Source organism: Betta splendens, chromosome 9 (genome assembly GCF_900634795.4).
Source record: "Betta splendens chromosome 9, fBetSpl5.4, whole genome shotgun sequence".
Classification (NCBI taxonomy): domain Eukaryota; kingdom Metazoa; phylum Chordata; class Actinopteri; order Anabantiformes; family Osphronemidae; genus Betta; species Betta splendens.
Window position 1 is genome coordinate 9,539,209 of NC_040889.2, and position 17,196 is coordinate 9,556,404.

General features: G+C 52.2%; 1 protein-coding gene across 2 annotated transcripts; it reads left to right on the plus strand.

Moving 5' to 3' along the window:
• The first annotated feature begins 1,861 nt into the window (after window positions 1-1,861).
• Window positions 1,862-16,963, plus strand: hgfa (hepatocyte growth factor a). Of its 2 annotated transcripts, none has more exons than XM_029163734.3 (18): window positions 1,862-2,138; window positions 4,706-4,868; window positions 4,962-5,074; window positions 5,622-5,736; window positions 8,282-8,424; window positions 8,499-8,619; window positions 8,785-8,903; window positions 10,439-10,610; window positions 10,670-10,821; window positions 11,720-11,813; window positions 12,832-12,971; window positions 14,129-14,161; window positions 14,279-14,387; window positions 14,470-14,544; window positions 14,914-15,051; window positions 15,135-15,241; window positions 15,323-15,456; window positions 15,540-16,963. In XM_029163734.3, the coding sequence occupies exons 1-18, from the start codon at window positions 2,075-2,077 to the stop codon at window positions 15,714-15,716; spliced, it is 2,169 nt and encodes a 722-aa protein (XP_029019567.1). In that variant the 5' UTR covers window positions 1,862-2,074; the 3' UTR covers window positions 15,717-16,963. The 2 variants fall into 2 exon arrangements, with proteins under 2 accessions (XP_029019567.1, XP_029019568.1); XM_029163735.3 differs by having other exon boundaries at window positions 1,863-2,138; window positions 10,688-10,821.
• Window positions 16,964-17,196: the final 233 nt, after the last annotated feature.

The window sequence follows — 17,196 nt, forward strand, 5'->3', positions numbered from 1 at the left end:
GGAAAACACACCCAACGATCCCCAGGAGCGCCGGCCACAGATCTGCAGAGTCTGTGGGTGGAAGTGTCACAGTGTTCATTCCTGTAATGGAGACTACTTCAATTTCCAAGAGCTGCCACAAATTATGTGGAAATCCTCCGCCAAGGATGCCGTTGATCCGCTTTATTGTTATTGCGATTGTTATTCCTGGCAGCGACGCGAGCGTCAGTCACGCCTGCTGCGTGAAGGCTTCGCTTCAGGAGCCGATCGGCTCCGAGCGTTGAACGAGAGGAACTCGTGGGGCTCAATGCCGCCGTGCCCCCGCCCCCCCACCCCCCCGATGCATAATCAGCTGTCAGACTTAACTTATCCACCTGCGGCATCTGAAGCACGCGGGACGGCGCTCGCTGCAGTTCAGGAGGTGCGAGGCTGCAGGTCGACGCTGATTGACGTTCCGCGGGTGTGATGTGTACAGTGCAGCTATGCCCCCCCCCCCCTCCACACACATGCCTCTACACCTGCTCCACACACACGCAGACCAAAGAGAAGAAAAGCCACCAAAGGAAGGGAAAATCCAGTGACCTGCGCTCGTCCTAATGAGGGAGGACCGGGCATCTGGCGTTTCCCTCCGACCCGCTCCCTCTGGAGGCTGTACGCCAGCCGCCCGTTAACGGCTGAAGTGTGGATTTCCTGTCAAGCGAGGGGGTTCGGGCCCTGGTACCTGAGGAGGATCACTTCCAGGTGCCCCACCTGAACAGGCCCCTGTGCTGCACAACCCACACTTTTGCTCCCGCAATGCAGATATTGGTTGTATTTCTGCATAATTGACACACTGCTCTGTTGTTGTCTCGGCTCACTCTCTGATGTGGTGATGGGACGAGCCCTGAATAGACTCCTGGCACCGTTTCTCCTTCATACCACTTTCTCTCCACGGGACAGGACAAATATTCCCTGAGCGGCCGATAGATATTTTTCATCTTCGTCACCATTTGACTTTCATGAGAACCGCTGAGCCGCCTTGTCTTCGGTTGCCGGTGCGGGAGACGCGGAGCGCCTTGGGTTCTGTGGGTCCAGCTGTCATCAGGTGGGTCTCAGTCATCGGGCCGTGGTGCAGGATCTGGACCCGCCGGGGCGCCGAGCGGCCTTTGGCACCACATGTGAAGAGTCGCATCTGCCTTTTCAGCCGAGCCAAAGCAAAGGCAGGCGCGGAGGCCGTCGCCTGATGATTGTCAGCTCGCTGTCACGCCGCCACCGCTGCCCAACAGTGATTCTTTGTGCCGTGTTTGCTTTGGCACCGTCCGCTGATTATTATTTAAAGAATCTAACAAAAAACAACCTGTCTTACTTGAGAATACCAAGCACAAGTGTTAACAGGTCTTTAACAGAAGTTTAGTGATTTGAAAATAAGCCAAGTAAAAGTCACTGAGTCATGTGTTTTTACAACAATAAATCAACACACCCTCAGTGAGAAACTCTTTTCTGGACAGCCCCTAAATAGTGCCGGCTAATGACTTAAACCCGGATTCTATGCAGCTGATTACAGGTCCCAGCCAAAAAAAAGCGTTTAACTGAGACGTCTCTTAATAGACGATGCCACAACAAATCCTCCATCAGGACGAATCCTTGCAGCTGTGTTACTTTCAAAATAAAAGTTGGGACACGCACACGCTTGGGTGCCTTGGGGGGACGGGGACTGTTTTGGAATTATAAAAAATATATAAATATTTGGCTTTGGATTTCATTGGAAACGTTTGTAGAGTATTGGTGAACTGTGTCCGTTTGTTTTAATTAATTTTATTACTTATTTATTAGTGACTGAATAGAACAATATGAACTTCTGCCCACGTCCCCGCCTGGTTTTATTTTGAAAAAGCCAATCGGAAGCATCCCGTTGGACTTGACAGGCAGGAGGACCGCTGATAGAGAGCAGCTCAAACTCAAGTGAAAAAGGGGGTTGAACCAAGGACGAGGGGTTTGTCGGAGAAGTGGCGCGTGGGTGAGAGGAGCGAGTCTCGCGCTGGTCATCGGCCGCTCTGGACTTCACTCAAGCAGCGGAAGGTCGGATTCTAACCCGAGCGAGCCCACGTTTCCAACCATGAGGACAAACGCATGGATTTATCAGGCTGTGGTTTGCGTCGTGGTCACTATGATGAACGCAGGTGAGTGTGACAAGTTTGTCTGCTGCGGTTTATTAGTATTTATTCATCTCCAATTAAATTTGTATTAGTTTCCTGTGTAACTGCACACTGTGGCGAACAACCAGAATAACAGAGACGGGAAGAAAGTCAAGGAAATGATGGATATCTAATGAATTTCTTCCTCATATTTTAAGGCATCTTTAAAACATTCTGATGCACACGTGTATTTGTCAGTGTAAACTTGGTGAGTGTTTAATTACAGGTTGCTGACACTAGATGAACTCTGTCACAAGTCCCGTCATGCGCTGTTGTTTCAACCCGCTTGTTGATAAATTACTATTATTCATTGAGGTTTGACAACCTGCCCCGGGCTATTTTCGTAGATCGGGGAGAGTCTGTTACCGAACGTTTAACACTTGCTCCTATTAAACAATCGCCGCGCACCTCCCTCTGAGAACCTATTGATGCGCTTGGAAGCTGCGTCGTGTCAGTTAACGTTCGGGAAGCGAGGAGAGATGCACGCAGAGAGCGAACATGTGAGGGTTCTGCAGAATAAGGAAGCTGCGCGACTCCGGCAGCCTCGAGGTGCGAACTGTGCCAACGCGCTTTTCATTCAAAAACTATTTGGGCATTTCAATAACAGGCACCCTGTGCGGGAGCCGCGCCAGCGCTCGCAACTCGAGCTGCGTGACGGCGATTAATCTCGTCGCGCAGCCCGTGGCGCGCACACGACCGACGCTCGTTAAACGGACCCGCACGAGCGCTGACTGCGCGACGGAGGCCGCGACCGTCCCGATAGGAGGTGCCACTTCGATAGGAGGTCAAGGGGGTGCGGGGTGGCGGGGGGGGGGGGGGCTAACATCTGGATGCTCGCGGAAGCAGATGTCATTTTTGCCTAATTCCCAGACACAGACGCACCCTTTAACCTGCTACACCTCCGCCGTTCACATAATCGTCTACAACCTTTTACCTGCACTTCCTGAGAAGTGAAGCGATTAGAAAATAACCGCTTTTGGGTTTTAACAGTGGGAAGGTTGACTTGTGCTGACGCTTGGGATGTTTGCTCAAGGGCACCAAAGTGGAAGTCTCCGGGAAAGGTCGCTGTTGGTCATTCACCTTTCCCACCTACGCATCTTATGCTAAAGCAGACACTCAAACCTGTACCTGGAAGCCATGGCTGTCTCTTCTCAATAAATCCCACGTCTCCCGCTTTTGAGATTACGCCGAGTGCCTTTTATTATAATCTCCAACTTCAACAAATGCTTGGGATTTGGAGATAGCCGCTGTCTGACTGCAGGCAGAGGAAGAGACTAAGTGAAATCTAATTGAGCGGCCTGGCCAGACATGAGGGCTGGAACAACACTGTGATGAGGGCCAGATGTGGTCCGGTGGAGCCCAAACATTAATAACATGTCCTCCCCAAAAAAGCCTTTTCAACCACGAGGAGCCTCTAAACGCCCCAGTTTACAATATCCTAAGTACACACACGGCGTCTGGAGTCGGAACTTGGCACCGTGGCGTGATGCTGTAACTCGGTAGCATTACATTTCCCCCTGTCATTTAGCTCACACTTGGTTTTAGGTGTAGACAGAAAACAAGTTGAACCCAGCTCGTAGCACATCATATCCTCGGCCTTCAGAAACTACACTTACATTTTCCAGCAGTTAAACATGAACGATGAACGATTTGTGTAAAAGGCCTAAAATATGGATTTGTCCTGCTTTAAACCCACTTGGATCACTTACGCATGATGCTATGGCTTTGCAATGATGGAATCGTCTTTTGATGTGCAAACAAACATCTCAACTTAGGCCAGTGCATTAAAAGAAGAATGAAATACAACCTGTCCTGATGGGTCTTCAACAAAATGTTCCGCTTGTTAAAGACGCAGGAATTCTGATGCATCCTGGTCTGAGTCTCCAAAACCTGAAGTACATGTACAAGAAGTACAGCAGGGGTTGGATACGACTTTCATGACGTGACACCAACTTCGACTTTCTGTAGGAATCCCACATATGCATTACACTTATCAGCGATAACATAAACTGTCCTGCAGTAAATCCTATCAAGTAGTAAAAGCTGACGCTTGGCTCTTTTGAAAGCAGTAAAATATGAAATATGCTTTTCATGAGCATCAAATCTCCGAAGCACATCAGCTGGATTGACTTCATTCTGTGTTCTTGGCTGCCGCCGCACTTCGACACCCGCCGCATCGCTCCAGCAGCCACCCTGGGTTTGCCGAGGGGCGTCTGGGCCTTTTCAGGGCCTGGCCTCTGACCCTAGACCCGTTTGGGTTCGGCTGCTTTGGGGCTTTAACCAATCGGAGGCTCCAGTCGGAGTTCTGACGACGCTGCAGCTGCAGCGGGAGCGATGAGGAAAGTTCTTGGCGGCTCTGAGACAGGTTCGACCCGTTTGCCGTGTTGCACAACGAGTTAGCGCGATGCTAACATGCCAACAGGCATAAGGAGCTGAGCTCATAGACCCTGAAACCAATAAGCATTAACATTCCCAACGCTGGTTTAGTGTTGGGAGGCAATTCTCTGGATTTCCCTGGATTTCTCTGCATCTGTGTCCTCACTTTGTCGCAGGTTGCTGTAGAAAGTCCCATCAGACGTTACAAAGGTATGAGAAGACTGAGAACCACGTGCTGGTCTGCGCGGGCTGTCCCCAGCCCCCCTTGGTCCGGGACAGCCGATCCCAGGAACACTGCGCCCGCAAGTGCAAGAAGGTGAAGCGGAACTTCAGCTGCAGGTGCGTTTCCACTTCCTTCCGCCTCCTCTTTTTTTATTTATTTACGTTTTTTTTCTTTTTTGCACTGGGTCATTCCTGCTCCTCTCTCCGCAGGGCCTTCAACTTCCAGAGGCACAACAGGAAATGCCACTTGCTTCCCTTCGACCGGTTCACCCACGGCGTGCAGAAGCAGGCCAACGTCAACTTCACTCTGTACGAGAAAAAAGGTAACCTCCGCGAGCGCCCGGCTCGCTGGGGGGGGTCCGGGCCGGCCGCTTGTTTGTTGACGATCGCAGGTTGTGCCTCTGGCCTCGCCTCCTTCATTTAGCCCCTCTCTCTCTCTCCCCTCCGTCTGCTGCTTAATGGCCCCGGCGGGGAGAGTCGCACGCACAACACGCAGCAGACTTGAGTGAAGTGTAAACAAAAAAAAAATTAATTGTTTACAGTCGCGGTGCAAAGGGGTTTTTTCCAAGGCATGCCGGGGAACCTAACACTTCTAACACTCTAGGATTTACTGCAAACTTTATAGAAACTCCCGCCTGGTGACATTTAATGAACTTCAGGGAGTTGTCTGCTGGGAATAAACACGCAAACTGAATGTGCTGCAACACATGCTGTAAAACGCCTCACTGCCCATACATGGGAAGATGCACCTCAGGTGGACGAGCGCACGGCTCAAATAAGGTCTAATTGCTGAAACGCTGTTTAAACTAGGACCGAGGACATGAATGGATGCCTTCAAACGCTTCTCCTGTCTCTCCCTCCCGTGCTCAGATTATATAAGGGAGTGCATCATCGGCACCAAGGACAACTACAGAGGGAGGAGGTCCTGGACCAGGTCAAACATCACGTGCCAAGCGTGGTCGGATAATAACATCAATGAGCACACGTAAGTCTGTGCGAGTGTGGAGGAATCGCCTGTCGCCCCGAGAGCGAGGCGTCGCTCTCCGCGGCGCAATGATCGCTGTGTTTTTTTTTGTTTTTTTTTTTCGTTTTTCGGGAGGCGGCGAGGTTCAATCGCTCGCCTCCTCTCGTCGCATTCCCGCAGCCTTCAAAGCCTGCGTCTCCCCGTCCTCAGCGCCTCCACCGCCGTCCGGGGCCGCTCCGCTCCCGCTCCCTCTGCGCCTGATGCTGCGCAGGCCCCGCCGCTTTTATTTATTGACGTGCGGAGCGTCCTCCTGCACCTCGGGGGGTTGGGGGAGGGGGGGGGGGACGCCTGAGCGTTTATCCAGAGTTAAGTCGGATTTCTTTCAGCACACGCGAGGATGTCCTCCCCCGACGGGCGTCAGGTGTGTCCCCGAGCGGGGCTCCATCAGTGACTTGGCAGAAGCGCTCCGGTGCCAGCATCTCATTAGCGGCGCTCATTAGTCATGAGATATTTTAGCCTGGGGGGGAGGAGGGGGCCCGAGAGAGAGAGAGAGAGTATTAAGAGTTTGAAGAAGTGCCTAGTGAGACGGCGCAATGAAAGAAAGCAAGCGCGGGAGATTTATAGACTGAAGTCTGTTCTGTGTGTTGTCCGGCTGAGACGTGCTGAGGGAAAATACCAGATCAGTGGTCCCCCACAATTAAAACGCCCGCCTCCCCCTTCGTCTCCCCCTTCGTCTCCCCCCAAAACCTCCCTCGGCTTTCCGGGAGCTTCACATTTGGAAGCTTTTGTCACTGTTTATTTGACACGCGGGCCCCGTCCCCCTTCCAGATGCTGGTCGGCAGCTGTTAGCCGTCGGGGGGTCGCAGGGAGTCGTAGGTGAGGGAGCTTTAGTGCCACTGTGTGGTTACCTAACGCGGGACTGTCCCGCTGAGTGAGAATTACCACCGTAATGAACCACGCTCCATTTGAGCCGTAGGCTAAGGATTATGTTCACGCTCGACCAGACGCCGCGGGCAGGGGCCATTTCTCAGGAGGCTCCCGTCCAGGAATGGGACTTCCACCTGTCTATATTTAGTGCCTGATGGAAGTAATGGGAAAATGAAGGAACAAAGAAAATGACAGTTCTCAAATAGTAATGAATGACACAGCAGCATTGTGTTATTTTACTACATCCTTTGGTTAAGTCGAACCTGCATCCATTCGTTTCCTGAAGCTTAAGATCAGAATGCTCAACTTTTCCATTTGCCAAAACTTCCAACTGTTCCTGTCATTGTTTTTGAATCTCACCTGTTGCGCTAGGCTCCCAAAGAGGAGAATTTACGCCCTCTGATCCGTCAGCCCTCTCTTTAATCTCTGAATACTTTATGCCCGTGGATGTCGCGGCGCTGCAGCGTTAGCGCGTTTGTTCCGCCAGGTGCGCGCTCCTGGACCTAGCGCAGCGGCTACTTCAGGTCTAGATTTCACCTCCGCTGATATCCCAGATCTGGCCGGCCGGTCTGAGGCATGTGTGCGTAGCGTCTGCCGGGGCTCCGATGGGAGAAGGCTTTGGCAACGAGATGAATAACTGGCCAACATCTGTTAGCGCAACATCATTACGGCTAACTTGCTCCCAGGCTGCGGCCTTTTACAGACTCTCACCACATGCAACACTTTCCTGTAACGTGCGGGACCTTTTAATTGCTTTGTAGACGTGTAATATTGTGTGTGATGGTAAAAGTGAGTACACACAACAGATGTGAGTTGGGGGTTTGGAGGAAGCGATGGCGTTCGACTGAGCTCGCTGGATTCGGTGTCATTCCCACGTTTGTCCCTCTTCTATCTCCTCCTCCATGCGGCTCAGTCAGACGCTGGAGATTTCTTCTGCCTCTGGCTTGAATGATGTTGTGCATTAGAGGAGAAGCCTTGCGTAAGCCCCAGGGCACGGAGGGGAGAGCGGAGCAGACTCCCCCAAGAAAAGAGTCATTGCCTGGGGTGGATTGTTCAGACAAGCTGCTGAAGGGAGGGCGGACTTTGGTTCTTTTCCTGCTTTTTTTTTCCTTCCCTGCACATGTTTTCTCTTTTTACATCACAAATTGAGCGCTGAGCCTCCAGTCTTTGCTCACTTCCTCATGCTCCCTTTTTATACTTTAAGTCCGTCGCTGGGCTTGCTTCTTTTCATCCTTCCGTCCTCCGCACCTCGAACGTCTCCCGTCTCATCCCCGTGTTGGGGCAAAGCATCAGGGAGGTGCTGACGAGCCAGCTTTTCATCATCCTGCACTGACAGAAGACAAATTTCACACACTGTCCATTTAGTGCGGGGATCCTGCAAAATCCCTTACGTGTTTAGGCCAGGTCTCATTTTTTTACAGTGTTACTGTATAGAACAGCCTTTCATTATGCTGTTGTAGCAGTTGACAGAGACAAATTGGCTTCTTAAGGTGTTCAAAGGACCTCCTTGACGCCTAATCATTCCAACATTTGAAATGTGCTGCTCAGATTCCTTTGTGCTGCTGCAGAGAGCAGGTTTATTTGCACGGCTCACGGCCTCGGTTCACACTTTAAACCGTGCCCATCCGCTCCCTTGCAGGTTTGATCCCGACAGGTATCCGACGCAGGACCTGCGGGAGAATTTCTGCCGGAATCCCAACAACGACCCCGGTGGTCCGTGGTGCTACACCACGGACCCCAACGTGCGCGCCGAGGAGTGCGGGATCCCGCAGTGTGCGGAAGGTAGGGCCGCAGCGCAGCACAGTGTGTCTACACACCATGAGGCTGAGTCCGACCGAGCGTTGTCCTGTCGACAGACGCGTGTGTGACCTGTAACGGGGAGGACTACCGGGGGAAGGTGGACCACACGGAGGGCGGCAGGGAGTGCCAGAGATGGGACTCGGCGAGGCCGCACAAGCACCGCTTCCAGCCCAAGAGGTAAGCTGCAAAGCCCATAATCGCCCGCTAGCCTTTCTCACGGACGACGCGCTCCACACCCATGACAAACGCTTACATAAATTACAGTAATAGCTGCTCCAGGCCTGAGCTGCGATAACGTCTCTCTGTCCCCCGCTCCTTGTTCTCTCCTGCCTGTCTTTGAAGGTATAAGGACAAGGACTTAAAGGACAACTACTGTCGCAACCCGGATAATCGCCTCCGTCCCTGGTGCTTCACCATGGATCCCAAAACTCCATGGGAATACTGCAACATCACTCTGTGTGGTGAGGGCCAATCTGAAATCTCAGAATGGTTGTTTAACTGTGATTTAAGGCTGTTGCTAGTGTTTCTCAGAGCCTCCTTCGTATCTTTACACAGCGCTGAGGATGTCTTCCTCAGACACGCTGCGGTTCGGTGCTTCCCTGAAGTGGTTCGGCGGGGCGGGGGGTTGTTATGTACAGGACTTTGGTGGTTTTGGGGTCGGCTGAGTAAAAACGCTCCCCCTGTCTCCTGCAGAGTCTCATAAGACCTTTGTTTACCCGACTGGGTGTTTAATGTGGTGCTTGGCTCCACATCCTTCCACCTCAACAAGGAAGGGTAAATAGGCTGTTTGCAAAGGGGGGGGGGGGCTGACCTCAGAGACAAAGATGTGTTTTACTGAGACCACGCACAGATGACAAGAGGCCATAAAGTGGCAGATGACAATAGGAACGACTAATCTGAGGTGCCTCACATACAGTAGAACGCCTGTAAGTTAGAGTGTAGCGTAAACACCGGACAAACTGGAAAAAAAAAACTGGGGTTGAAACAAAACTGTTGCAGATGCTCCCATGTTCAGAGACGGGGAGAATGAAAGCTGAGGGGCACTGAAGCTGCTGCTGCTGTTGTTGTCCATGGAAGCCGTGTGACGTCTCCGCACCCCACGGAGATGGGCTGTGTTCCTGATTTGAGATCATTTTTAATAATTATATCATGTTATTACGCTAGACGTGTTTGAAGCCTGACGGACGTGTAGATTGGATGACCTTTGCCTTCATTCATCATATAAAAGAAAGGAGGAACAGAAGAAGGATGGATGTCAGAAGGAGGTCACACCTTTGAGGAAGCACACAGAAACTTTCCCACGCGCACGACCCGCGTGCACGCGTGTACTCTACAGTACACGTTATGATTTACAGCCAGGGTGGAGGATCTGCATTTGTCCAGATGTGTGGATGCCTCAGTGCCTTCCTTTAGAAGAGATAAAAACCACTGACCTGTAGTGCGCTGCACACAGACACTGGCATGCATCAAGCCAAAGAATCCCACTCTTCCGCCCACCTTCTCGTTCCTGTCTGAAAACATTCCCTTTCCTCCTCCATCTTCTCCCATTTCACTTGTCAAAGGCTAAAGAAACAGAGACAGAAATCCGGCGGGGAGAGCTTGTTCCCCGTGTGCCGCCATCCCTGCTCTGCTGAGACGCGGAATTCCACGGGAAGATGTTTGGAATAGTTTTCCGGCGGATGAAGTTGCCCAAGCCCGACGGGGTTCGATGTGATATCTTTGGTCGGGCTGGAATAAACAGTTTCGCCAGAAACGCAGCTCTGCTGTTTAATGTTGAGGCAACGGCGTGTAAATAAATGGGGCCGGGCTCCGGGCCTTTCTTCCAGCAACCTGTAACAGTGTGTCCTGTCAGGCATGTTGTTGTGGATGTGCGGAATCCAGGGCTCCAGTGTTCCCAGCGCTCTCAGTGGGAGGCCTGCTGCTTCTGATCATCTGTCTCTGGGCCTTTCTTCTTCTCCGAACGCCGCCCTGAGCTCTGTTTGTCTTCCTGTGCTAGAGTCCGACTCCAGCGGCCGCTCCGACGTCAACGCCACCACGTCCTGCGTCCGCGGAAAGGGCGCCGGCTACCGAGGCACCATGAACGTCACCCCGGAGGGCGTGACGTGCCAGCGCTGGGACGCCCAGTTCCCCCACAACCACTCGTTCCTCCCCCAGAACTTCAAGTGCAAGTGAGTAGACGCGCCCGTGCTCGCGCGCATCCTCACCCGCGCCCTCATTTAAATTGTAGCCCGTGTGCGTGTTACAGAGACCTCAGAGAGAACTACTGCCGGAACCCCGATGGCTCCGATTACCCATGGTGCTTCACTACAGACCCCAACCAGAGGAGGGCCAACTGCACCCACATCCCCCGGTGTGACGCTGATGCCACGCAATCAACAGGTGAGGTTCATTAGGAACTGACAGTTAGAGCAGATACCTCACCTGCATGACTAACCTGTAATAGTTGCAATAACGATTAGTTTACACAAGTCAGCGAAACACGGGACAAGACGTGTTGACTGTGTCAGGTTTCTGGGTCACATACCAGCCTTCTGTTGTCATCTCCGTGATGTTTTTGGGTTGTGTTGTTGTTCTTCCTGGGGAGAACAAGTGGCAAGAACGTCTTGTTTTCGTGTTCTCTTTTTTTGCATAGCATAAAGACAACACGACCGAGTAGTTAGGCTGCAGTGGGTGTTTCACTTTCTAGGATAATCGCTGGTACACAATCACCCCGCGGACACAAGTGTGGTATTGAGCTTGTCGGCTGATGTCACCGTGTGAGTGATGGTATTGAAACGCCGAACTACAAAGGCTTGAAAAGACACGTTGTGTGCAAAGAGGAATTACTCAGACACTCCCCGTGGCCGTTGCCGTAGGACTGGGCCGCTTGGCAGGGTGCAAACCTATCAGTTGTTTCATAGAAGAGCTAAAAAAAAACAAAAAACCCATCAGCGCTTGGCAGCAGCACCCGCTGTCATGTCCCATGTTTACCTGCTTTGCATTGAAGACCACCCATGTGAAGGAAGCAGCCAGTGGGTCAGTTCCTACAGCTCCTCTGACTCTGTTTACGACGTTTTCCTTTACACTACACCTGACAACCACTTACACTGGGTGGATCCTAAAATCCATTGATTCAAACCACAAGAGAAGAAAAAATATTTTTTGACGTAATTATGTTAATTAATCTTGTGTCAGTGAGGTATTTGAAGATGCTCACCTATGGGTGGTTGCCACGATTGCTTTTGGCGTTTACTAAATTGTAAGTTGGTCTAAAAATAACCCGGTGTTTTTCTTGCAGAGTGCTACGAAGACGGTGGAGAGACGTACCGGGGCACTCTGTCCACAACCCGATCGGGGATTCCCTGTGCCGACTGGTCGCACCACATAAACAGGTACCGGAGTCACTGAGTCCGTGTCGTGCTGTCGGCCCCGCTGGGTGGAAAAGTTTCCTGGAGGGACCAGAGTGACATTCTTCTTCAGCTCGGTTGATGAGTGTTTGTTGACAACTTAGCTCCAGCCGCCTCGTGAAAATCCCTCTTTCATACGAATGAAGCTAAGCAGCGAAAACAAACAGCGAGAGGAAGCCGGGGGTTCCTCAGGGGTCAGCACCGGGCCCAATTATTATTCATCTAACTGACGAGGAGAAGCCCCTGCGGTGCTCCCATCCGAGCTTGAAGCTGTTGGACTGACTTAATTTACAGGAATTTTAAAAGCCAAAATGGCACAGACAGATGGACATGTTCCAGAGCCGACCCCTGACCCCAGGAAGTGCTTTCTGAGAGAAGCAGATCAAAGCCAATCGGCTCCCTCGCACTGACTGCAGCCGGCGAGTCTGCCCCGTCGGAGGTCAGAGTTCAACGTAGGAGAAACCCCTGGAAGCCGCGACTTGTTTAACGTTCTCCTGGGAAGTGGAATTATCTTCACCACCTGACAAATTGTTGCTTATTGCCCAGAATTATTTTCGCCTGCGTGTGTGTGTGTGTCCACACGCCGTCATGGGGATTGCAGATATGCATAGTATCCGTGAAAAATATTCCAAGTAACTGCTGCAGAGCCAGGTGGAACGCTCGGCATAGACGCGATTGGAGGTGAATTCTTCTAAATCGGGTGCAAATCGTGGAGGATGTGGCTCCTGCTGGTCTGAGCCCTCCTAAACGCTCAGAGTGCATACTTTCATACTCCCATGAGCACGCTCCACAAAACTCTGTTTCCTTCTAAGGCCTCTGTGCAGTCGGAGGATCCATTGCACTATAGGAAAGTCAGACTTTCCAGGCTCCCAACTCTGTGCTCAATACGCGTGCGACGACTCTTGTGTATTTTTAGAGAATGAGATCGTATATGAATCCGTATGAGATGCAACGTGCGAAATAACAAACGCAACGTGAGAGTCTGTATTTGTGTGTTTTACAGTGGGGATTCTCACTCCACAGTGTCCCACGTCGGGCTGGAGAAGAACTACTGCCGCAACCCGGACCGGGACAAGCACGGCCCCTGGTGTTACACCAACCCAAACAGCCGCCTGGCCTGGGACTACTGCCGGCTGAAGCGCTGTGAGTGTCTCCTCCCGCGTGCAGCTGCGCGACTGTAAATATCAGCAGGGCCTTATTTCAGGCTGCGAGTGATGCAACGCCTGTGATCGGTTCCGCACATGGAAAAGTTTGACTGTTCAGACCATCTTGCAGCATGTTTAGATAAGAAAACCTCCGTGACCCACATTCGCAGTGTCAGCGTATTAGAACAGCTGATTAACACGGCACACGGTGCAATCTCTGGGTTTATTAGCCTGTCTTGTCCTCATCAGGCGAATCGGGTTTCTCGCATGTGGGATCAAAACGCCTCAGGGCGTGTTTCTGAAATCAGAACGTGCCTTGTTGTTGCCAGCGAACGTGCGTACAGCGCGTAGGAGCGGTGAAACGGGAGGAATGCGGGGCGAAGGAGTCTGGAGCCCCGTGCCTTTTCGCAAGGTTGCCACCTGGCTAATTGCCGCGGGCGGCAGGTGTCCGTCCACGCGTCCGAAGGCGTCGCTGGCTTTAAAAGGCCCCAACGCTTGTGCAGGGCTTCATTCGCCCACGAGTCAGTGGACGTGGACGGGTTCTCGTACGGCTCGCGTTCCGTTTGTGCAATGTTCCCGAGGTAGACGTGTCCCAGATGCGCCGATAAGAGTGATCACCGCGAGCACGATCCGCCCTGATGAGTCCTTTAGATCCTGCAGGTTTACGCCAAACGCAGACACGTAATGCGGGTGGAGCGCTGGCAGCCCCGTCCCAGCGTAAACAGCTCCGCTCCGCTCTGACTCAAACGCTCAAACGCTGAAACGCTGCAGCGCTGCGGTTTCGTCCGTCCACAGCAGCGCTTGATGCCCAAACGGCAAACAGATGCACGTCTCCGCTGACATCTTCTCTATTTTTGACAAACACACAAGCGGCCGGGCAGCATTTCCCTTTCGCCTCGTTCTCAGCTGGGACGCATTGAGCGGCCTCGCTTTCAAAAAGGCCGCGCGGCCGATCCCCGTAACGCGAAACATGCCTTGCGTGAAGTTCTCTTGAGCAAATTCATTTGCCGCCTGCTGAGCCCAGATTCTGAGATAAGTCTTCATTTAGTGCAGAACGGGGTCTTTTTCGTGCTGTGCGTGTGTCAGCAGGGGGTCAGGGGGTGGATTTATTCCTGCTGCTGTAAATTCTCACCTTGCTTTGCTTTCCTCTATCAGGTGACTCGGACACAGCGGCTCCTCAGCTCGTCGGTGAGTCCGAGTTCTGCTTCTTCTCCTCATCCCATGTCTCTCCTTTTCCTTCTTCTGGTTCCTCTGGTTGTCCTGCACCTCGGTAAACATAGCCTTCTCTCTTTTGGACCCGTTCAGCTGAAGCCAGGCCCAGGATTTCATGCTTTGTGCACATAAACACCAGGATCGTTGGAGGTCACCAAGTGCGGGGCCCGGACGGCAGCTGGGTCGTGAGCATCCAGAGAGAGTGAGTCCCTTTGCTCCGGTGCTTGTGCAAATGCTTTGACCTGTGCTGTGGCTCCCATTCACCGGGACCATCGTCTCCCCAGGAACGTTCACCTGTGCGGCGGATCCCTGATCAGAGAAGACTGGGTTCTGACCGACCAGCAGTGTTTCACCTCCTGGTAACTTACATCCTTCATTCTCAAGCTCAGTTTAAAGCATAGTTGCGGGTTTTACTGTACTGAAAGTGATTTCAAGCGTGACCTGACCTCCGATATGGAACTAAATGGTTTGGACTGGAGGCCTGTTTAGCTTCTGTTGTTGAGTTGGAGCCACATATATTTATGCAGTATCTCTGTCATCTGCAGCAGTGGCTTCAATGAAAGCGTCCTCATGTCAGTAGGAATAAATAGCACATGTGGAGCAGGTCAGCTTTTGAGGTGCAGTGTTTATTTTGCAGTGAGTCAGAGTTCACCAGGAGCTTCTTTTCTTGCCGTTCGACTTTATTCAAATTCTAGCGGCGCTCGTTTGACGTGTCGTTTCGTCCTCAGTGTTCCAGACCTCCGGGACTACAGCGTGCAGGTCGGCCTGCGGCACCTCAACGAGTCGTCGAACCACCCCAGACTGCACATCTCCCGCCTGATCTGTGGCCCCGAGGGGTCCAACCTGGTCATGCTCAAACTAGCAGAGTGAGTTTCTGCTGGGATCTCGACTCCGGGGCAGACGGCGTCCTCTCAGCAGCGCGCTGAGTTGCTGTTGTTGTGTTTTCTAGCCCTGCTCCTGTGTCTGAGGGCGCTTCTACCATTCACCTACCGGTAAAAGAGTGTCACATAGCAGAAGGCACCAACTGCACCATGTACGGATGGGGGGAAACCAAAAGTATGGGCCTCAACACCGCATTACACGCATTAGGGTCGCGCAGCCGTCATCCACCATCATCACTGATTCTTCTGTTCTCAGGCGCAGCCACCGGTGAAGCTCTCAACAGAGTCACCATGCCGATGGTGGACAACGACATGTGCTCCCAGATCAAAGGCGACGCCGGCGACAGCAGGATATGCGCCGGAGGCAGGAGGGGGGAGGGCGTGTGCGACGTAAGGGCCGCTCGCCGGTGAGTTAGCGGGTCCGCTAGCGCGTAGCAGGCTCCTCATGGCTTCTCTCCGCCCTCTCCACGCAGAAAGACAACGGCGGCCCCCTGGTCTGCCAGGAGCACGAGCGGAAGGTCGTCGTCGGCGTCAGCATCCAGAGGACCAAGTGCGCGTCGTCGCAGCCCGCGCTCTTCGTCAACGTCGCCTTCTACTCCGAGTGGATCTACAAGGTCTTCAAGCTGTACCCCAGCGCCGAGAGGAACTGAGAGCGGCTGCCGCGAGGGACCGCCCCGTCGCCGGACGCCGGGGGTCCGCGCTGTGCGGGGCGAGACCAGACGAGGCTCCTCCAGATGCTCCGCCCTAATACTGCCGCTCTCCAATCAGTCTCGGGCACATCAGCAGCATCTTAAAGGATCTCGACAAGTTCAGAACTCCTGAAGCCATGAAAGAGACACTTCAGCGATTCAGTATTATCTCCTGGAATATACTTGAATATGGACCGGCCCCAGTCTCCGGCTGCGACTGCACTGGGATTTGGCTTGTGCCGAGCGACGTGGATGGACACAGGTGCCGTTGAGTGATCCAATCGGACCCGCCTCCGGTGCTCCAACAGCTGACTGCAGCGCCTGACCACGCCCCCCCCCCGGCCGGTCGTAGCTGCACAGCCCACCCCGTGGGAGGGTTTGAGTGGGACTCCGCTAACCGCTCCTAACCTTATGCTAACAACTCGTACCATGAGGGAGAGCGGGACGGGCCATGCCAAGTACAATATGGCTGTTTGGTCTCGGGTTAGGAGGGACCTGTGGCCCCTGGCGGGCTGTGTGTGGTCAGTAGGATGTTTTATAGATGTTTTTCTTGTTTCATGAAAAGCGACTCCTTATGTACATAACTGCAGATTTATTGAATGCGTTGCTGCCGTGCTGTTAGCTTTTATAGGTCTTATAGACCCGGAATGCTCATGGACTCAGATCGTGTTTAATATTTAAAGAGGCTGGTACAGTCGCTTGTATGTAGCTGTTAGGGATATTTATTTATGGTAATCGGCAGAGAGGACGACCTATCGATCAACGTAATCGCAGCTATTTATTTAATGCGCATGAGTCACGGGAGAGCGCGCGTGTTCATCTCCATCGGCGCTGTTTAAATCCAGAATCAGCGTGATCCACTTTAAACAGGCCACTCGCCCCATGAACAGTCTGTATATGCAGCAGGTCAAAGGTTACAACGCTTCCTTAGGTTCAATCCCATAATATAAAATGTGATAGATCTTGTACTTCTCTCCTGTCAGTGGAAGTCTTATTTAATTTTGCTTCGTGTAAATAGTCTTGTGCATTCTGTAAATTACAACTTGTAATTTTCTGTAAATATACAGTATTAAGTATTTTTACTTCCTGGTCCTGTTTATATTTGTACATATAAACTTTATAACAGCTGCTATGTTGCATTAATGAGACCTTTCTGACGTTGTTGCCTTTGTATTATTCCTATTTTAATAAACTCATTGACATTTTTCCGAACCTCTTCGCTCCCCTTCGCGTTTCGCACTCAGGGTCTGTTTATCCCGTTTCTGGCAGTTTACTCCCTGCGTCACATGGAGCGGCAAATTGCGGGGAATGATAAATATCCCTAAGTGGTTGAAAGCAGCAGAGGTCACACATACAAGCGCTGAAAGAGATAAATAAGGAGCAGCATTTGGATAACAAATCTGGACGTCCCCCGGCCCAAGTGATCTACGGCCCGACTTGG

Bases quoted from the DNA above. Each gene is read 5' to 3' on its own strand.
- hgfa (XM_029163734.3), top strand. From the start codon at position 2,075: ATGAGGACAAACGCATGGATTTATCAGGCTGTGGTTTGCGTCGTGGTC. The intron at 12,972-14,128 runs GTGAGTGTCTCC...TTCCTCTATCAG, and splicing joins CTACTGCCGGCTGAAGCGCT to GTGACTCGGACACAGCGGCT. The intron at 15,242-15,322 runs GTATGGGCCTCA...TTCTGTTCTCAG, and splicing joins CGGATGGGGGGAAACCAAAA to GCGCAGCCACCGGTGAAGCT.